Source organism: Eptatretus burgeri, unplaced genomic scaffold (assembly GCF_056783735.1).
Source record: "Eptatretus burgeri isolate ZD-2024b unplaced genomic scaffold, Ebu_testis_v1 Ebu_testis_scaffold_3175, whole genome shotgun sequence".
NCBI classification, from domain to species: Eukaryota; Metazoa; Chordata; class Myxini; order Myxiniformes; family Myxinidae; genus Eptatretus; species Eptatretus burgeri.
Genome location: NW_028225123.1, coordinates 160,672 through 182,307, shown reverse-complemented (window position 1 = coordinate 182,307; position 21,636 = coordinate 160,672). Strand labels below are relative to the sequence as shown.

The 21,636-nt window shown below is 47.4% G+C and overlaps 3 protein-coding genes across 13 annotated transcripts in view; 2 read left to right on the top strand and 1 right to left on the bottom strand.

The window, feature by feature from the left end:
• Positions 1-11,438, bottom strand: part of LOC147006442 (neural cell adhesion molecule 1-like) — a 52,149-nt gene extending 40,711 nt beyond the window's left edge. For 2 of the 8 annotated variants that reach the window (XM_085868803.1, XM_085868800.1), the window contains exons 1-2: positions 11,318-11,414; positions 7,560-7,637 (exon numbers count right to left, since the gene is read on the bottom strand). Coding sequence is in view for 2 of the 8 variants with exons in the window: in XM_085868798.1 (XP_085724924.1) it covers positions 7,560-7,637; positions 10,525-10,609 (163 nt within the window). In the remaining 6 variants the exon portion in view is untranslated. Of the gene's footprint in view, positions 1-7,559; positions 7,638-10,520; positions 10,765-11,317 lie in introns of those variants that run through there. The other 6 variants (XM_085868804.1, XM_085868802.1, XM_085868799.1 and 3 more) reach the window with 5 other exon arrangements.
• Positions 10,890-14,794, top strand: LOC147006441 (uncharacterized). 2 transcript variants are annotated; one of them, XM_085868811.1, is made up of 4 exons: positions 10,890-11,292; positions 12,413-12,647; positions 13,127-13,657; positions 14,182-14,794. In XM_085868811.1, the coding sequence occupies exons 1-3, from the start codon at positions 11,227-11,229 to the stop codon at positions 13,480-13,482; spliced, it is 657 nt and encodes a 218-aa protein (XP_085724937.1). In that variant the 5' UTR covers positions 10,890-11,226; the 3' UTR covers positions 13,483-13,657; positions 14,182-14,794. The 2 variants fall into 2 exon arrangements, with proteins under 2 accessions (XP_085724937.1, XP_085724936.1); XM_085868810.1 differs by lacking the exon at positions 10,890-11,292 and adding an exon at positions 11,305-11,795.
• A 351-nt stretch (positions 14,795-15,145) lies between these two features.
• LOC147006440 (tubulin alpha chain-like) lies at positions 15,146-20,597 on the top strand. Of its 3 annotated transcripts, XM_085868806.1 has the most exons (6): positions 15,146-15,297; positions 17,107-17,216; positions 18,601-18,823; positions 18,953-19,101; positions 19,351-20,031; positions 20,128-20,597. In XM_085868806.1, the coding sequence occupies exons 1-6, from the start codon at positions 15,288-15,290 to the stop codon at positions 20,416-20,418; spliced, it is 1,464 nt and encodes a 487-aa protein (XP_085724932.1). In that variant the 5' UTR covers positions 15,146-15,287; the 3' UTR covers positions 20,419-20,597. The 3 variants fall into 3 exon arrangements, with proteins under 3 accessions (XP_085724932.1, XP_085724933.1, XP_085724935.1); XM_085868807.1 differs by lacking the exon at positions 17,107-17,216 and having other exon boundaries at positions 15,171-15,297; XM_085868809.1 differs by lacking the exons at positions 15,146-15,297; positions 17,107-17,216 and adding an exon at positions 17,266-17,378.
• The last annotated feature ends 1,039 nt before the right edge of the window (positions 20,598-21,636 follow it).

The following is a 21,636-nucleotide window of genomic DNA, read 5'->3' as shown; positions in this document are numbered from 1 at the left end:
AGTGACACGAACACTGTCCTGTTTTGCAGTTTGACATTTTACAGGCGCAGTTGACGACCTGCAATATTATTTCTGGGGCAGGGTCCTGTGTCATCCACAGAATTGACAATTCGTCCCCTGTCATTCGCCAGCCATGGCCAAATGGAGTAGGAGCATTGATCAAGGGGGATAGCGCCCGTCTATGTATGGTGGCTTGATCGTGAGCACGCAGAATATTGTTACGTTTGAGGGGGGGGTATGCATTCAAAGGGTAATTAGGATGTTTAATTAGGTATGCCATGCTGTTCGAGTTTACCAGGATCTCAATGTAATAAGTAGCAATTCACTGGTGATAAGTTGTCTAGTAAATGTTCATTTCTTCAAGGGGGAAATAATAATTGTCACGTAATTAGATAGGGACACGGGATAGGGTAAGTGTGTCTGCGTAAACCCCTTTTGGTATTCTCTGAAGACTGGCTGTGACGTCACAGGACAGTGCACCGGATGGCTCCGCCCCGTGATCACGATTGGCGGAAGGCGATGGCGGTGGGCCAATAAACGGCTCGATTGGGAGTGACGAGGACGAAGGTTCTGTTCGGGGTCGAAAAGGAAGAGGAAGAAGATTACAACCAGAACGATCATGTTTTTTTGGTGTGGAAGCTGTGGCGGCAGAGAGCGTCCTGGTTGCTGTGCTGAGTCGATCGTGCTCTTGATCGTGTCTGGGAGCCTTGCCGAGCCTCGTGCCTCGCTTTGGTTGGCTCTGGGGTTCTGCTGACTCGGAGTGCGGGGTCGGGCGGCGGGCGGACCTGCCTCCCTCTCCTGCTCGCGGCTTGGCGCCGGAGCTGGTTCCCTGGCGGCTGTGGGCAGACTTGGGCCAGGACCAGGAGGTCGACAGCACCGCGGTTTCTCCTGCCCCCCTGACGAGAGCAAGGCCGGCTCGTCCGACGCCGATCCAGGGACAGTTGCGTCCACACCACGGTCCAGCCTGACCACCAGAAATAGCTACGTTTTGTGTGTGTGTGTGTGTGTGTGTGTGTGTGTGTGTGTGTGTGTGTGTGTGTGTGTGTGTGTGTGTGTGTGTGTGTGTGTGTGTGTGTGTGTGTGTGTGTGTGTGTGCTTGGCGCCTTAGAGGGATTGAGAACTGTATATTCATTGGAATTGTCTGTGTTTTTCCCCACGCCCGATCCCACACCATCCCGTCGAATCGCCCCGGATCCCTCTTCTTGCCGAGTCTTGTTATTTCTGGTAATAGTAAAAACGAATAAACATCATCAACTCAGTGAAAAGTGACTCGTGCCACCTTCCTCGTCCCGTTTGCGGTTGAGCGATTAGAACCGCCATGTTTGGGTTATAAACAAATAAACTGCCTCCATCGTTTCGGCTCATTCTACGTTGGCGGGACTGTTCAAGTCCCTTGGACGTCACAATATGTTGGTGCAGGGCGTCATTTGTAGGTGGCATAGACTGTTCTCCTGGTGACGAAGCCAAACAAAATACTCTGTATCTTGTGTCATTCACATCCGCTGCCGACTCTTGACCGTAAATAGCACAAACGAACCTCACCAATGAAGTCACGGTTTCTGCTGCTATATCGAAATCGGACCCCAGCCTCGCACGAAAGTCTCGTTTTTGGAGATGGCTGAAAAGGTCTTCGTTTTTCCTTTACCATAAAAACAACTTGTCGAGTCGCATCCGGTCAGGATGTGAAATCCAACGAGAGCCTGAGACAATTCCTCCCCCAAGTTACTTCTGATGCATTCGATGTCGATCACACGGGCGCGAGTTTTCACGCCAGTTGAAAAAAAACAAATTCGCCTGTATTTGCGCACCGAGTGCAACAGCGATCACTGTGACGTCAGTATCGGGACTGTGAATGACGATATCACGGTCGCTGGAACCGGCGTGCTTTGCATGGAGCATGAGGCGGGTGTCCGCTTCCTCGTGATCGCACTGCAACTCATCCACTAACTGTACACATATCTCACCTGATGTCGCTTTCAGCACGTGACACTGGTCAGAATGTGTCACATAAATGCTGTAATCGTGCCCGAGGTTAGGCAGACTGGTTGACCGCCAAGTGGTGAAGAGAAAACCAATCAGTGCTTCTTTATTCTTACCACTGGCGAGAAACTTCTTCCACTGACTTGGGACTTTTTGATCGGGGCCGTACAACAATCTGGTTACACTTAAGTACCTTGGGTACTTCGTCGAGAATGCTCAGCATTTTTGATTGAGATGTCAGGGTATCGATCACACACATCTATCTATCCTAGAGCTGCCAAAACTCACCATTATTTTAATGAGGGCAGCTTGGATATTTTGAGCCAGGTTGAGAAATGTCTCCGGTAAACGGACAAGTCCCTGAATCACAGCCATGCCATCGACTATAACAGCAGGGTCGTGAGGCATTGAAAGAGCTAGGACATCGTCTACCCTACGCTCCATCAAATCCATCAACGCGGATTTATCGGTTTTTCCAAGACCACCATCCACACTGGGAAGGGGAAGCGAGACAGGACTTAGCGAATATGAAAGTCCCTCTCGCATGTCGAGTTGCCGCGTCTGACCAATGATCAGCAGTCGTCCGAACAAATTACGATCAGCTTTCAGGGTCATTTCTTCCTTAGATGTTACCCTCGAAGTACTTTTCACTTGTGCAGTGAAAGTTTTGAGCTTCTGAGCCTTGAGGATGGAGTAGAAATCGACAGTGTTCGTCAACAAGCGGGATTCCATAAAACCGCAGAGTAAATGTTCACCGGTTTCATAGGCATTGAGGAGATCATGCTTCACAGTGGGGCTTGCAATGATCCCAGAACTAATGCTTACCAAATCAGCTTTCGGATCGAAAGGATCCATCATTGAGGTGGTGGTAGACATGAGGTTCTGTATGTGTCTCTCATCCCTTATTCTACGAGCTGTATCCAAATCCTTCCGACGACGTGATTCAGAATGACTACCCGCTAGGTTCTGACATTGTCGGGTTATAGCCGCACGTTCATTCTGTGAAAGGATCCAGCGGTGAACGGCTGCTCCATCAAGGCTGAAGTTGGTGATTCCTGTTGATGTTTTCGAATCAGGGTTGACAGTCTGCTCGATAGCCTGGTCGCAAGCTATAGAGGCAAAAACCATGGTGGTCTTGTCGTTGGACTGTCCACTGAGCACGTTCACGAAGTTCGGCATAGCACTGAGGACGGGTCTCCGGAAGGCCAATCATTTCAACCCAATAAGCCGTCAAATATCGAGGAATAATGTACTCGATCGTACGAAAAAAAACCATGGCAACATAGATCTGGTTGCAGGGAGATGGAGCTCCCAGTTGGATTCCCGAGGGGCTCGAATGAAAAGGAGCAATAGAGTCACCATCTCCAAGTATGACGTCCAGAAATCGAAGGTGGGATGAAACTTCCTTTGCTCTTCAACAAACTTGTCGTACACAGACAGAATGGCAAATCAAAAAGATCAAATTTGATTTAGCTCATAACAAATAGCTCGGTAACGTACCTGCTATGGAGTGTTTCAGCTTTAACTAGTTTATCACGCTTTGGCCCGTGGACTCGGTTAAGATAACGTGACTCTTTCTTGCAAACGATGCAAATACGTGGGAGGATGTGGCCTTGTGAAGAGATTGGCAATGCCGATGTTGATCGCAGACTCTTCTTTGGTGATGACAGCACACCAGGCTTTTGAACAGAAGCATCCACTGCAGATACTTCAGTAGCTCCATCAAAAACATGCAAGCATCGTTTCTTACTCGCAAGCCGTCTCTTTTTATCGGTGAACCGTCTGTAGCATGTCGGATGGTAACCAGCACTCGGTGGAATATTGGTGAAGCCAATGCCAGCATGGCTGTGATAACGCGACCGGGCGATGTCACCCCTTTCCCCGGGTAAATGTAGCCATTTTCCCAAGCACTCGCGATATTTACCCCTTCTAACCTCAGGAAATGGACATACATTCTGTTCTTGTACTGATGACAGATGCAAAACGCACCATTAAAGCGACTTCTCCTGGGATTTTGCTCGGGACATCAATCCGGACAAATCTCACACTCTCACAATGTCTCTCCGAAAGGACCGTTGAGAACCCCCCCAACCCCCCCCCCATCCACTCTCTCAACAATCCTCTTGAAGAAGTCCTTTCATTCAAGCTTCTGGTATTCACGATCTGCCATGATCTTTCCTGGAAAAGCCATATTTCAAACCTGGCCTCCAAAGCCAGTCATCGACTGGGAATCCTCCGTCGTGCAAAGTCCTTCCTCGGCCCACCTGACAGCTCCTGACCATTTACAAAGCTTTCGTCCGCAGCCTGATGGAGTACTGCGCTCCCCTCTGGGCTGGTGCTCCTGCCTCCCACCTTTCTCGGCTTCACGCTGTGGAAACCAAGGCATTTCGGATCATTGGTATCTCCCGCAATGAGGCTGAGTCTTTGGGCCTCTCACTCTCTCACCGCAGGCAGGTCGGTGGTCTTTCTGTCTTCTACTGTCTCCTCTCCCGTCTCGCCCCCGCCCCCACCCCTGATCTCTGCGATTTGTCCCCACCACTGTCTCGTAAAACTACCAAAATCACAAATCACTGCTCACCTTCACTCTTTCATTCCTCTTTTTTCCCACCTTTGGAATAAACTCCCTCACTCTATTCAATCCCATTCTTCCCTCCAGGCCTTCAAAACAGCTGTTCACCACCTCTTGTCATCCCCCATTCAAATCCTCGATATTTTCTACCCCCGTTAATCCACCCCAAGCCCACCTCCTTCAAATTCCCTGCTTTCCTTCCTGAAAGTACCTGTGATGTCCATCCTCTATTCCCCATGTTCCTCACCCCATTCCTCTCCCTTCCACAGATCTCCTAATGTCTCTGTTCCCCACTGTTTTGTCCTTCCCACTCCTGCCCCTCTTGTCTCATGCCCCCCTTGCTGTGTGTTCTGTGTTAGCTCTCATAAGAGCCTCGACAAGGTATTCAAAAGAAAAAGAAAAAAGGCCTGCCTGCAAGCATGCATGCTCGCTCATGCAGCGACCTTTGCACTCATCCGGTTGGCTCACTCTGAATCTGATTTGTACAGGCTACACTCAGGGGAAGCCGTTTTAAATTCAAAATTAAGCTGTCAGTCCTCAACAGTTCCCTTAACATAGTGAGATGGGTGGAGGAGGGAGAGGGTGGGGTGGAAGAAAGAGGAAGGGGAGGGAGAGGGCAGGAGGTTGGAGAGAGAGGAAAGAGGGGGGGAGAGTAAAGGGGGGAGAGGAGAGGGTGGGAGAGGGAGAGGGGAGATAAAGGGAGAGGGATGAGAGTGGAGAAGAGTGGAGAGGGGAAGAGAGAGGGGAGGGAGAGGAAAGGGGAGAAGAGGAGGGCTCAGAGAAGGAGAGGGAGAGGGGTGGGTGAGAAAATCAGAGGGGTGGGAGATGGCGGAGAGGGGAGAGTTGAGGGGGAGAGGGAAGGGGATATGGGGGATTCCGGTAGACGTGAGGGCCAATTTAACATCCATCCGTGAGACAGCGCACACATTGATGAATAACCATGCCTGTGAAACACCAAAATGACTCCTTATAGCTGAGTTGGAATTCAAACCCAGGCTATACAGCTTAGAGCAAGCATGCGAAAGTTACCTTTGGGCTCACCTGCTGTGATGTGGCGATTCACTGCTTTGTAACAACTGAAAACATTTTTTTACTCATAATAATTATCTAATTTCTTTTGCCTTCCTTAACTCCAGAAATGTCACGGTATCGCCAAGAAAGCTTGTAGAGATCGAAGCTTGAAGAGATTGAAGCTTAAAGAGCACACGCCAAGTTGCTTCAGCACTCAAGCAAGCACTTCAACGAAACATTTGATAAGGAATGGCTGGCTTGGCAAGAGCTAGCTAGCTAGCTGCTTGAAAACTGAACACAACCCTGGACATCTCAACAGCAAACAGTAGATCGAAAACATCGACAAAAGGACATTTTTTAAAAATTAAAGACTTCAAATATGAATAAGCTAATTAAATAAGGCTGGCTAGCTTGGCAAGCGATTATCGATCGGTCATATAAACACCATGCACCCAGAGATACCTGTAATGTCAAGCAATGTCCGAGTTGAACAAATGAACACTTTCTTTTTTAGCAATCGAGATGCTGTTGAGATCAACTAAGAAGTTTAAATTTTGAAATTCTGCAAAGATCAAGACATTCCAGAGGTTATGGCATGTGCGGAAATGAAATAAAGCCACGAATGCCGGCGTATCCAGGCGTTTATAAGAATTGCAATGTCTCCAGCAATTCGTGGAAATGATATTCAGACATTCGATGATGTGAATGAGGAAAGTGAAAAAGAACTTTTTCATTAATAAACCGTTACGGCCTCTTCCAAGTGAAGGCATTGCTGAGCAGGCCCCCAAAAAATTGCAAATTAAGACCCCAGCGAGGGACAGCGAGATGACCAAGGATGAGCCTTAATAATGGATAATTAAATAAGGCCGTTCATTTATCTTTAAAGGGGGATGTTTAAATCCACCCAAACACACAAATTTCACTCATGCACGACCTTGGAGTTCCCTTATTATGCACGCAAAGTTTGGGGCCGCTCGGTTTCATAGTTTTGGAGTTATGGTGGACTGACGAACAGACGGACAGATTGACTCACGGACGGACTGGCTGAATGACAGACACACACTGACATTTATTAGTACAGATTATCAGCCCCCTTTGGACTTTGTCTGAAACGGGGACTTACGGATTTGGTCTCCATTTTCGTGTCCGTGCGTGCGTGTGTGCGTCCGCAGCCATACCTCAGAGATGTACACAGTAAACACCGATTTGATTCGTCCTTGGCACAAAGACGACGCATGATGGGATACATATGCACGTCGTTTCTTTTCGGCATTCCACCCAAGATGGCCGACTGGCGGCCATTTTAGTTGTCAAACAAAACCCGATCTTCAACACGTCCTCAACCGTGTCTCGGACAAGCATTCACCGACGTTGTTCAAACTTGGCACCCGGATAACGAACGATGGCTTGCATATGCACCTCGTTTATCTTCGAGAATAGATCCAAGATGGGCGACTGGGGGCCATTTTGTTACGGAAATGTGTCCCCAACCATTTCTCAGACATGCATGGTCCTTAGTTTGTTCAAACTTGGTCCAAGCATGGAACATGATGGCGTACACGTGGACCTCGCTTTATTTTGGATCTGATCAAAGATGGCTAACTGGTGGAAGGGCAGCCATTTTAGTTGTACATAAATATGGGCTATCCCTTTAACTCCACATAGCGAAATTACGACAACAGTGGGGGCAATGACATCTTATGTCTTTATTACTTGTTGAATTGGTTTTTTTCGTGCAGTCTTGGGCCTTCTCAGATCGCCAGAGCTTAATCGTCTTAGTTTTGTCATCCTGTCTCGGAGGGATTCCAAGGTGTAGTTTAGTGACAAAGAGGCAGAATGTTCAGTGAGAATCCGGTAATAAAGAGTCCACTGGGCACCTGCTGCACCTTCAGTGCAGTGAGAGAGGCTGCCTCGCCCGATTCGTATACCCAGATCACCCACACTTCCACCTCTGAGCAAACCTTTTACTTTTGAAGAATGCAGATTGGAACTTACTGACCTTGGCATAGGAAGATTTTCGTATCACCAACACCAATCTCTCCTCGAGATGGAGATACTTTCACCTGGAGCGTGAGGCCTGTGGAATGTCAGGAGCGACTGATTAGTGGGAGTAAAGATGTGAAGGAGAACGAAAATCGTGACACAATGGACAAAGGGGATTGAATGCGATGACTTGAGGGAACAACCTTCCAAGCTTTAGTCGTGAAATTGAGGAGTGTCCTTGAGATATAATTCATCATGAAGCTTGTAGTTACGGAACAAACCAAAACTACACTTGGTAGAGTGAATACCTCCTCCAGGATGAACAGTTTACGTGTTGTATTCCACTGATAGGTTGGATCTGAATCCGGACCTGAACCAAGATCGAATCGGTTGTTGTTGTTGTTACCGACCCAACTCATCCACCAAGTTTGGCCTGAATCCATCCATAACCTTGTGAGATGTTGTACAATGTATCATTTTAGCCCCGATCTCTCAATGGTGAAGAATCACTTGAAAAATTCTCATCTGCAGATCCTGATCTTCATCAAAATTGAATGGATTTGTCCTTGTCCCACACACACAACGTATCCACCAAGTTTGGTCAGAATCCATCCAGAACCTTGTGAGATTTTGTGCGATTATATATTGTTTTTGGCCCCGTCTCTCACTGGTGAAGAATCATATGAAAAATTCTCGGATCTGAATGCGAATTTGGATCTTCACCAAAATCTAATAAATTCGTCCTTGTGACACACCCAATCTGTCCTCCAAATTTCGTCTGAATCCGTCCCCAACTTTTTGAAATATCCTGCTCACAGACAGACAGACAGACAGACAGGAGTGAAAACTTCACCTCTGTCAACCTTAGGTGGTGATGGTAATAGTTAATGAAAGATTTCCTCCACCAAGTCTTTGTGAACTCGTACGTGAGTTGAGATGAAAGAGAGGGTGATCCACCTCACACACTCTCCAGATCACCCACTCTTCCATCTCACTCACCCCCCCGCCCACCAGACCACCCACTCGTCCATCTCACACACCCCCAATTCACCCACTCTTCATCTCACTCACCTCCCACGATCACCCACTCTTCGATCTCACCCCCCACCCGATCACCCACTCTTCAATCTCACCACCCCCAGATCACCCACTTTTCCATCTCACCACCCCCCCGATCACCCACTCTTCCATCTCACCCCCCTGCCCCAGATCACCTACTCTTTCATCTCACCACCTCCGCCCCCGATCACCCACTCTTCCATCTCACCCCCCCCAGATCACCCACTCTCCCCCACCCCGATCACACCCTCTTCCATCTCACCCCACCCCCCAGATCACCCACTCTTTCATCTCACTCACCCCCCCCACCCGATCACCCACTCTTCAATCTCACCACCCCCAGATCACTCACTTTTCCATCTCACCACCCCGCCCCAGATCACCTACTCTTTCATCTCACCACCTCCGCCCCCCGATCACCCACTCTTCCATCTCACCCCCCCAGATCACCCACTCTCCCCCCCCCCGATCACACCCTCTTCCATCTCACCCCACCCCCCCAGATCACCCACTCTTTCATCTCACTCACCCCCCCCCCCACCGCCCAGATCACCCACTCTTCCATCCCGTACATCTGTCTCTCCTCGATCTCATGTGTTCCTCGGATCACCCAAAGTACAAAGATTCAGTTCGCTCCATGTACACGAGGGTACACGTGGAATTGGGAGACAGGACGAGCTCATTTGACCCATGGAGCACGTGGTACCCGGGTGGTGAGTGCAGTGGACAGGCGGTGGGTGAGTGCAGTGGACAAGGCGGTGGGTGAGTTCAGTGGACAGGGGGTGGGTGAGTGCAGTGGACAGGGGGTGGGCATGAGTGCATTGGATAGGGGGTGGGTGAGTGCAGTGGACAGGGGGTGGGCATGAGTGCAGTGGACAGGGGGTGGGCATGAGTGCAGAGGACAGGGGGTGGGCATGAGTGCAGTGGACAGGGGGTGGGTGAGTGCAGTGGACAGGGGGTGGGGGGGTGTCCATATGCGGAAAAAGTACAATGGGGTGGGTAAGCACACTTCACCGAGGCGTTCTACACACACACACACATACACACACGTACACACACACACACGTGTGCACACACACACACACGTACACACGTACACAAACACATACACACGCGTACACACACACGGACACACACACGTACACACACACACACACGCGCGTACACAAACCCACACATACACACGTACGCGTACACACTCATACACACACGTACACACACATACACACACGTACACAAACCCACACATACGCGTACACACACTCATATACACACACACACGTACACAAACCCACACATACGCGGACACACACTCATACACACACACACACACACACAACCCCACACGTACGCGTACACACTCATACACACACACACACACGTACACACACGTACACACACACATACACACACGTACACACACGTACACAAACCCACACATACGCGTACACACTCATACACACACATGTACACACTCATACACACACACGTACACACTCATACACACACACGTACACACTCATACACACACGTACACACATACACACACTCATACACACACGTACACACACATACACACACGTACACACACGTACACACACGTACACAAACCCACACATACGCGTACACACTCATACACACACATGTACACACTCATACACACACACGTACACACTCATACACACACACGTACACACTCATACACACACGTACACACATACACACACTCATACACACACGTACACACACAAACGGACACACACACACTGACACACACACACACAAACACGGACACACACAAACACGGACACACACACACACATACACACGGACACACACACGTACATAACATGAAAAAGTACAATTTATTATTATTTTATATTATTAAATATAAAACACCACGTGACACGTGCCTTACCCACAGGTAACATCACAATCAGGACGATCAGATCCGACGCCGCCATGATTCAGGAAAACGCACAACAAACACAACGTGTAAAATACCATCAAGATTCAACCCCCGAGATTCAACTTGTACAAGGGGCGGAGCCTGTGCTCACACAGTTTTCTGCGCATGCGCACGGCCCTCCTCGATGGCGATGCAATCCGACGCCAAAAAAATGCCGAGGCGGTGTATAAGCACTACGAGAATGGAAGAGCATTCAGTTTACTAGCGGCAATACCAATCTTTGTCTGAGTACAAAATAAAAACGGTTTGTGTTTGTTCGAAATACATTAAAATTGAAAAAAAGAGAAAATAAACTCCATTCAGGCGGTGTATAGATCCCGACCGAGCTGCGCACTGAGGGAGCGAGGAGAGGCGGAGTGTTAATGGTCTATTCATCATAACCTTTTTCGATGCTGATTGAGGAACAACACACAACAAATTTAAAGGAAGATTCAACTATTTATTTTTGGGAATATATTGTCGAGGCTCATATAAGGACGAACGCACAGAACATATAACAAAGGCAGCCTGAGACAAGAGTGGTGGGAGAGGGAAGCGCAGAACAGCCGGGCACACATGAGGAGATCTGAGGAATGGCGACGGCGTTGACAACAAATGAGCGGACAGGAAGCTCGTCCGTGTCCATGGCGACGGCGGTGACAAGGAATAACAAGTAATGGCGGAAGAAGGTGATCAGGAGAAACGCCATGATAAAATCGCTCAGGATTTCTCCTTTGTCCGGGTGAGGAGAGATCGGGAATTCTTACCTCGAACCTTCTCCTCGTCTTACACACCCACAGAGTACAAAATGGCCAGAGAGGGGAGTAAATATACCGAGAGACAGAGAAGGGGAGTAAATATGCCGAGAGACGGAGAGTAAAATGATTTGTTGCTCACAACTGCACACCACCACCCTAGAGTACCTATATATAGAGAGTAGCGACATAGGAGGACCAGAATTTGATGGTCACGTGACACATGGGCGCCATTTTGTTTCACACTCGAGCGCCAAGCTCCGCATCGAATCCAGATCTTCACCGAGTGAGCTCGGAGAGACCGAGTTTGAAACTGAGTGAAACTTTATTAGTCAAAATGACGGGTTGTTGCGCCTTTGGGTGCAGCAACAAATCTGAGAAGGGGTACAGGATGTATAGGTTTCCAACAGATGCAAAAAGACGGAAGATATGGGAGCAAAAAGTGAGCAGAGTGGGATGGAAGCCGAGTTCTTCATCATGTTTGTGCGAGGTAAGAGAAGGGCTGTATCAGTCCCATGTATTAATATCAGCGTATGTATGAAGGAAGTGACTGTGTCTGCGCACCTTATTCATTGGAATGCCATTATTATTAATCATTATGACATTGTTATGAAAATCCAATTCTTTGTAATACATAAAAATAATTCAAAAAACATTCCTTCATATGTTGTGAAATTGTGTTTGAAGGTCATTCATCAATGTTGGCCGTGGGTCTCAAAAACTAATAGAGTCTAGATCTACTAGTAGTAGATCTAGAACTTTTGCAGCATTTTTATTTTTGGTTCAAACTCAAAGTTGGTCCAAAATGTCAAATTTGGCTTCAAATTTCCACTCATACTTTCATAGGCCCATTACTATCTTGGTGTATAGCGAAAATGGTGCATGCCGTGGCTCGACAAGTACCAATCTTAAGTTAGAATACAGTTATTTTTCTAATCTAGCAGCATAGTAGAGAGTAGCATACAATGATGAAGTAGCATACTCGATCTTAGAAATTAATTTTGAGAACTATTCTATTTTGTTATAATGATGTTTTCTACTTCTATAATTTATTATTAGGACTAAGAAATATTCAAGATTAGAAATATTGTATCTTTTCTTCTGCAGGTTCACTTTGATGAGTCCCAGTTTGAAAACAAGAGAGTAGATGGGAAGAAAAAACTGAAGTGGCAGGCAGTACCAACCATATTCTGTCATCGCAGTGTGCCAAAACCCAGGAGGCCTCTAAAACGCCTTTCCTGTACACCAAATACTGCTAGTGCTACCAAGAAATCATGCATTGCTTTAGACCATGCGTACTCTGTTAACCCAGCAGACAAAACAACATCAACTTCAAGTTCAGGTATGTAAACTGAAGTTATGAATCATTTTCTTTGAACTAAGTCTGTAGTTATTTAACCCTAAAAAGACTTTGGTGTTTTGGTAGTTAATAAAATTGTGTGTGGGGGGGGGGGGGGTGGGAGCTTAAAGCCTTCCCCCCTCGGCCGCGGATCGCGCAATCACCGCAAAAATTTGCTCAATGGTAGTGTGTGTTGTAATTTACAAGTTCGATATGCAGATTTTTCCAAAAATAGTCTTATATTCCATGGTACATTTTCACTGACACAACCCGTTTACCCACATTTTTTTTTATGTCAAAAGTTGGGGTGCGGTTTATACACAGGGGGCGGTTTACACACTGGGATTTACGGTATGTAGACTGATTCATCGTGTTACCATTGTGATTTAGAAAACGGATAATATGACTTGCATATGTTTTTCTCAAGATGAAGGGTACAAATTAGATATTTTGTTTTCTTTCCTTTGTCGTTTTTTTTTCAGTTGAAGACACTGCCACAGAAGACGAAAACAGTGGACCAACAACGAGTGTTCCACCAAGTACATCTAAACCCAGAATCAAAATGCAAAGGAAGATTAAGGCATTGAAGGCTCAACTTCGTCAGACAAAGAAACGGTATCGGGCGATTCAAAAAGCAAAACTCAAGCAAGAATCACGAACAGCAAGAATCTTCGGAAAAGACCAGCTACACGCTATGTCGAGACGTTCCATGAATGGGGTACAGTGGTCACCAACGACAGTGAGAAAGGCTTTACTGCTAAGATTTTCATGTGGATCTTCAGGCTATAAAGTGCTATTGAAGCAGGGTCACCCACTACCATCGGAACGTCCAGAGTGAAACAAAATGGCGCCTATAGCTGAGTTGTCGCTACTCTCTATATATAGGTACTCTACACCACACCCCCCACCCCCCCAATCCATGGCACAGCAATCGGAAATGACTGAGGAGATGAGGATGGAGACCAAGAAACTTGTGCATCACTGCCTGCGAGAAATATCCAACAAACAACGAGGTGGCACCTCACCCCCATCTTCTAATATTCATATGTACTAGTGCGTGCCCGTACGTGAAAAAAAATAACAATTGTGACGTCAATTGTGACGTCATAGCACCGTGTCCTGTCATTGGTTTGGCAAATAAATGGCCAAAACTTCGGAACCACTTGTCCGATTAATATCAAACCTTGAAAAGGCACATCCTCAGGTCCCCAGCAATATACCTGGCAAGTTTCAATTAGATCGGACCAGTGGTTGTCGAGAAACAGCGGTCATACACACACACACACACACACACACACACACACACACACACACACACACACACACACACACACACACACACACAGATTGCTGGAATTTAGATAGATATACAGTATATACATTATTTTAATGTCTGTCATAAACAGATTACCTGGGTACCTTGGTTACCCCTATCAAGAGATCAGTTGAGCACCTTCAATGTCGACTTCTTGTGATGTGAGTGAAACTACCGTTGATTCACCCGAGACCTTCGTGTTCCTGTCCCTCCCTTCCCCAGTTTGCTTCCCGATTCATGGAAGGAGGTGATGGACGAGAAGTTTGACTCACCCTGGCAGGTCGTTGTGGGTGAAAGCTTTTCTTTTGACATCTCCCATGATGTACAAAGACTTCTTCATGTTCTTCGGAGGAAGGGTCCCCATTCTCATGTGGAAATGTTTGTAGACCTCGTTCGTCATCTGCTGATCAATGATGCTCGATGGTTCATGGAGTTAAGTTCGAATTCCTCCGCTTTTCTAGTTAAACCTTCAATGAGTTACGAGGGTGATGGATTGGTTGGTGGAATCCATCAAGAAGTTGGTAAATCCCACGCATTCCAGCAATGATTCCCATCTCGTCGATAACACAGGAAGATGGAGAAAAAATGTTTTGGGATTTGTGGTTCAAACACGATGATTAGGGTTAATGTTGTAAAACTAATTGGTAACCTGAGACGAGAAGAGAAGAGATCCCAAGATGTTCTTTCAATGTTCTACTCTGTATTGGATTTTTGTGGGATAACGAGTGGGTATAAACCAGTACGATGCTGTGTCCATGCTCTCTCTACTCTGTATGGGATTTTTATGGGATAACGAGTGGGTACAAAGCAGTACGATGCTGTGTGCATACTCGCTCTCCTCTGTATGGGATTTTTATGGGATAACGAGTGGGTATAAACCAGTGTGATGCTGTGTCCATACTCGCTCTACCCTGTATGGGATTTTTATGGGATAACGAGTCGGTATAAACCAGTACGCTGCTGTGTCCATGCTCTCTCTACTCAATGGGATTTTTATGGGATAACGAGTGTGTATAAATCAGTATGATGCTGTGTCCATGCTCACCTGTCTGTGAATGGGATTTTTTGTGTGGGATCTGAGTGTCCTTCGCATCCCACACATTGTCTCCTGCTGAAAAGAAATACTCGACAGTTGAGAAGGAAGCTCCAGCCTGTGTCTGGATTGGAAAAGTGGAGTACATACCTCTGTGGACATCACTTCACCCTTCAAACTGACCACCAAGCACTGACCACATGTTGGCGACAAAAGACATTGGTCGTGCTGGACTGTGAATTGCCACATGGTCTGCTCGACTGCTTTGCTTCTCTGATGGTGTGACGTACACTGCATGGCCAAAGGTATGTGGACACCTGCTTGTCCAACATCACATTCGAAAATCATGGACATTAATATGGAGTTGGTCCCCCCTTTTGCTCCTATAACAGCGTCCACTCTTCTGGGAAGGCTTTCACTCGATGTTGGAACATTGCTGCGAGGATTTGCTTCCATCCAGCCACAAGAGCTGGAGTGAGGTCGGGCATTGATGTTGAGCGATTCGCTCTATTTGATGAAAAAGTAAATGGTTGGCAACCTATCCAGTTGGTATGGAGATCAGTGGGCATACCTTGTTTGGTTGGAAGACACCCCATTAAAATGGCGTCTCTGTTCAAGTTCTGACCAGGTGGAGATGAAAGTCGACCTCGTTGAGAAGGATGGTGTTCTACAAAGAAATGTTGAGGTTTCACAAAAGCACAAACTTCATGAAAGAGGGACCAGAGATCAACACGATTATCCTGAACAATAAAAACCAATCAAACCACAATACTAAGGCATTTCATTTTTGCATTCCACTGATAGGCTGGATCTGGATTCGGACCTGAACCAAAATTGAATCGGCTTGTTCTTGTCGCTTCCCCAACTCACCCACCAAGTTTTGTCATAACTCGTCCACAACTTTTTGAGATGCCATGCTCTACCGCTAATAATTTTCAGCCCGAAACTTTCAATGGTGAAGAATCACTTTTAAAAAAATTATCGGATCCGGATCTTCACAAAAATCGAATCAGTCCGTCCTTGTCTCACTCCAAACGTGTCCGCCAAGTTTCGTCCGAATCCGTCCGCAACTTTTTCAGACACAGTGTCCTGTTCACGGACGGACAAACAAACGGGTGAAAACTTCACCTGCGTCCACCTTCGGTGTCAGAGGTCATCACAATGGAAGTTTCCCAGTATTCCCCCTTTTTCCAGGAAATACAAAAATGTTCTGATTGTGGGAAACAAGTTCAGGACACGTGTCCACCCTTGTGGGTTTTCATCAAACGGTCTTGGTTGGCCACAAATTTGACCTCTGACCCTTGATATTCAGCGCCCGTTTGTCCCCGGTGATTTATTCAGCAACTACAGTAGTTTGAATCGGTGTTTAAGTATTAAAAATGTCAATGATGTAAAAAGAGATAAGAAAGCCATGAGGGGTCGAGGAAGACCCTTTCAGGTCTCAGCTTGTACATGATGTAAATATATCGGTTTTGAACAATGTTGAGTTTGGAGTTTCGGTTTTCAGGGATTTTACTCTTCCGTGGATCTTTTATTTCATCCTTTCGTTTCGAGTAAAATGTTCTAGTCGGTTTCACAAACCTGTTTTGCGAAAAAAGTTTTACTTCTTCTTCTTCTTCTTCTTTCTATTCTTCTTCTCCTTCTTCTTCTTCTTCTTCCTCTTCTTCTTCTTCTTCTCCTTCTTCTTCTTCTTCTTCTTCTTCTTCCTCTTCTTCTTCTTCTTCTTCCTCTTCTTCTTCTCCTTCTTCTTCTTCTTCTTCTTCTTCTTCCTCTTCTTCTTCTTCTTCTCCTTCTTCTTCTTCTTCTTCCTCTTCTTCTTCTTCTTCTCCTTCTTCTTCTTCTTCTTCTTCTTCTTCCTCTTCTTCTTCTTCTTCTTCCTCTTCTTCTTCTCCTTCTTCTTCTTCTTCTTCTTCTTCTTCCTCTTCTTCTTCTTCTTCTCCTTCTTCTTCTTCTTCTTTCTCTTCTTTTTCTTCTTCTCCTTCTTCTTCTTCTTCTTCTTCTTCTTCCTCTTCTTCTTCTTCTTCTCCTTCTTCTTCTTCTTCTTCTTCTTCTTCTTCTTCTTCTTCTTCTTCTTCTTCTTCTTCTTCTTCTTCTTCTTCATATTTTCGACGAAGATTCTTCTTCTCTTGCTCTGTCGGCGTCGCCGCGTGACGTCACTGAATTGTGGACCAATGAAAACGTTTTGAAGAAGAAGAATCCTCACCCTCCAAAGGAAGCCATCATGGTGGGTTGGGACGATGGAAGGCCTCTCAGTTTACTCGGTTTGGGGTGTTCGTTGTTTTGTCCATTTACATTCCCAATGTCGGGGTTTGATAAATCTCTTCATTACATTTGTTTTCTCTGTGCTGTTTGTGACGGGGAGACGGCTCGGAATTAATAATTACCGGTAATTACAGTCTCTTCAGTTCATTCTGATGAGTTTGTGTGTGGAGGGTGTTATGCGTCTGTGGGTGATGGTGTTTGTATCGAGGTGGTGTGTGGAGGGTAGTGATGTGTGGGTGGTGGTGGTGTGTGGAGGGTAATGATGTGTGGATGGTGGTGGGGTGTGGATGGTGGTGGTGTGTGGAGGGTGATGGTGTGTGGATGGTAGTGATGTGTGGGTGGTGGTGGTGGTGTGTGGAGGGTAATGATGTGTGGGTGGTGGTGGTGGTGTGTGGAGGGTAGTGATGTGTGGATGGTGGTGGTGTGTGGAGGGTAGTGATGTGTGGATGGCAGTGATGTGTGGGTGTTGGTGGTGGTGTGTGGAGGGTAGTGATGTGTGGGTGGTGGTGGTGTGTGGATGGTAGTGATGTGTGGATGGTAGTGATGTGTGGGTGGTGGTGGTGGTGTGTGGAGGGTAGTGATGTGTGGATGGTGGTGGTGTGTGGAGGGTTGTGATGTGTGGGTGGTGTTGGTGTGTGGAGGGTAGTGATGTGTGGGTGGTGGTGGTGTGTGGAGGGTAGTGATATGTGGATGGTGGTGGTGTGTGGAGGGTCGTTATGTGTGGGTGATGGTGTGTGGATGGTGGTGGTGTGTGGAGGGTAGTGATGTGTGGGTGGTGGTGTGTGGGGGTAGTGATGTGTGGGTGGTGGTGTGTGGATGCTAGTTTGTAGGTTGTGGGTAGGATGATGGTGTGTGGTTGGCAGCTATGTGGTAGGTACACCTGGTAGTTGTATGTGGATAGACACCTTTTTAACTCACCTGGAACGTAGTTCCGGGGAGCTCACGGGATTGCGCGCCGTCCGTCCGTCCGTCTCTCCGTCCACAAATACTTGCAACTTCTTCACTACACACACGATTTTGATGAAACTTGACCACAACCTTCATCACCGGTGATGTACCAAAGTTGTTTACGGCATTAAAAAATTGGGGGTGTGGGGGGGTCTATGGACGAAGTTTATGGAGGTGTGGGAGTGGGGGAGGGGGGGTTCCCAGCCGTACAGAGTATGGTCCCAATTGAATGATGTAATAGTTTCAATACAATGATGTAATAGCTCAGCCACATGGTACAAAAAGGGAAAAGGTATACATTTAGAACACCTTGGACAAAGCATCGTACAGGGAATATGTGGATTGGGAATTGTGGTTAAACCACGAGACTCACCATGGTGTGTGTGTGTGTCCCACAGCGCGAGTGTATCTCCATCCATATAGGCCAGGCGGGCGTACAGATCGGCAATTCGTGCTGGGAGCTCTATTGTCTGGAGCATGGGATCCAGCCTGATGGACAAATGCCCAGTGACAAGACCATGGGGGATGACAACAACTCTTTCCACACCTTCTTTAACGAGACCGGTGCTGGGAAACGCGTTCCTCGTGCCATCTTTGTCGATCTGGAACCGACCGTGATTGGTGAGCAACCTGTCGTTAAGTTTCTTCTTCGTCTTCCTCCTTATCTTTCCCTTTTATTCCTCTTTCTTAACTTCCGGCTTGTGAGGTAATTTACCTTCATCCTGATGTCGAGGTTGTACCGGTTTATAGACGAAGTCCGCACCGGCACTTATCGACAACTCTTCCACCCCGATCAACTCATTTCGGGTAAAGAGGATGCAGCCAACAACTACGCACGGGGCCACTACACCATTGGAAAGGACATCGTGGACCTGGTTGAAGACCGCATCCGCAAGCAGGTACACTGGCAAAAGAAGTATTTTATTTATTTAATCTGGGCTTGGAAGAACGTTGTGGCCTCCTGTTGGTCCAACGGTGATGTTGAAGTCCAGAGAAGAACCTTCCACATCCACAAACATCACTGCTCTACCAAGGGGATGTCACAAAGTTCTGAAGCACCTCGTGTAGGTCCTATCGTTGTCACTGAATAACTCCTCTCAGTACCAATGGCTGTCACCAATAACCTGCTCTTTACTCAACCTCCCTAGGCAGACCAGTGCACGGGCCTGCAGGGCTTTCTGATCTTCCACTCCTTCGGGGGTGGCACGGGTTCCGGCTTTGCCGCCCTGCTTATGGAGTGCCTTTCCGTCTTCTACGGAAAGAAGTCCAAGCTGGAGTTCGCCGTGTACCCGGCACCTCAAGTGTCTACCGCAGTGGTCGAGCCGTACAACTCTATTCTGACGACCCACGCCACTCTGGATCACTCTGATTGTGCCTTCTTGGTGGATAACGAGGCCATCTATGACATATGTCATCGCAACTTGAACATTCGACGTCCGAGCTACACAAACCTGAACCACCTTGTCGCGCAGGTTGTCTCGTCCATCACCGCCTCGTTACGCTTTGACGGCGCACTCAATGTCGACTTGATCGAGTTCCAGACGAACCTGGTACCCTACCCACGAATCCACTTCCCATTGGTCACTTACGCACCCATAATCTCTACGGGGAAAGCCTTCCACGAGCAGCTGTCGGTGTCTGAGATCACCAACGCGTGCTTTGAGCCCGCCAATCAGATGGTGAAGTGTGACCCTCGTCACGGCAAGTACATGGCATGCTGCATGCTGTACCGCGGAGATGTCGTGCCCAAAGATGTGAACGCCGCCATCGCTACCATCAAAACGAACCGCTCCATCCATTTTGTGGATTGGTGTCCCACTGGCTTCAAGGTACGTCTGGACCCAGGTTCACCAACAGGGTACAGTTCGAAAATGGTGGTCATGTAATTGCACTCACTTACTAGCCATTGTTTCTCCTCTTCCCAGGTCGGCATAAACTACCAGCCTCCTACCGTCCTACCCAGAGGTGATCTCGCCAAGATCCAGCGGGCCGTGTGCTTGTTGAGCAACACGACGGCCATTGCGGAGGCCTGGGCACGGCTTGATCACAAGTTCGACCTGATGTACGCCAAACGTGCTTTTATGCACTGGTATGTTGGGGAAGGAATGGAGGAGGGAGAGTTTGCGGATGCACGGGAGGACCTCGCCGCACTGGAGAAGGACTATGAGGACGTTGGAGCCGACTTTGTTGAGGGAGAGGACGTCGAGGAGTACTAGATGGTTAGGTCACTCTCTTTTTTATCCCGTTGTTATCTGCTGATTGCTTGGATTGCTGATTGGTTGGAAGGAGCCAACTAAAGATTGCTGGGTTTTAATAACCCTCATTTTCCCTCATGTTTCCTTCATTCGTTCCTGTACCGACCTTCGTTCATCATTAAACTTCGCCGAAAACCTTTGATTGGATTCTTACCTCATATTTCACCCATTGTACGTAGTTGGGTGAAAGGTAATTTGATTTATATTGTTACAGCCATGGGGTTGTCCCGGAATCAACAGCGGGTTGCGTCAACAATGGTCGCAATTGCCGGCTGAGTCACTAACCCCGAGCTGGATCACGTGTCCACTGCCACAATACCAAGCTGATGGGAAGGCCGAGTCAGCTGATATGTTGCGATGATTCGGTACCGCACGCATGGTCTTTAATGAATGGCCGAGCGTAGCCGGGAAGCACACGGCACGGTCTCTTGATGCAGCTTTGGTCGCCGTTCCCAATCAGCCCCCTTAAAATAAACAGACTTGCTCAATTGCAATGCCGATCACGACTGCTCACTTCGCCCCAATACCAGGTGTATTTAATTATAAGGAGTGGGTGCCCGTACGTGCGTGGCTGTATGTGCAAAAATAAAAAAAAACTTTCAAACCGCGTGCCAGAAACAACAACCACACAGGCCATTCCTTCGCTCTCGCGTGACAATACGTGTGTGGCCATACGTGCAAAAAACTTTCAAACCGCGTGCTAGAAACAACAAACACACAGGCCGTTCCTTCGCTCTCGCGTGACAATACGTGTGTGGCCGTACGTGCAAAAAACTTTCAAACCGCGTGCTAGAAACAACAAACACACAGGCCGTTTCTTCGCTCTCGCGTGACAATACGTGTGTGGCCATACGTGCAAAAAACTTTCAAACCGCGTGCTAGAAACAACAAACACACAGGCCGTTCCTTCGCTCTCGCGTGACAATACGTGTGTGGCCATACGTGCAAAAAACTTTCAAACCGCGTGCTAGAAACAACAAACACACAGGCCGTTCCTTCGCTCTCGCGTGCTTGTACGTGCGTGGCCGTACGTACAAAAAAAAACTTTCAAACAACCACACATCCCGTTCCTTTGCTCTCGTAAATGACGACTGGATTGGGGCATTGTGTTTATCTATAAATGCGCATAAGAAATCGAGAAATTATTATGATACAGTCAGTCATCACTATCCAGAAGTC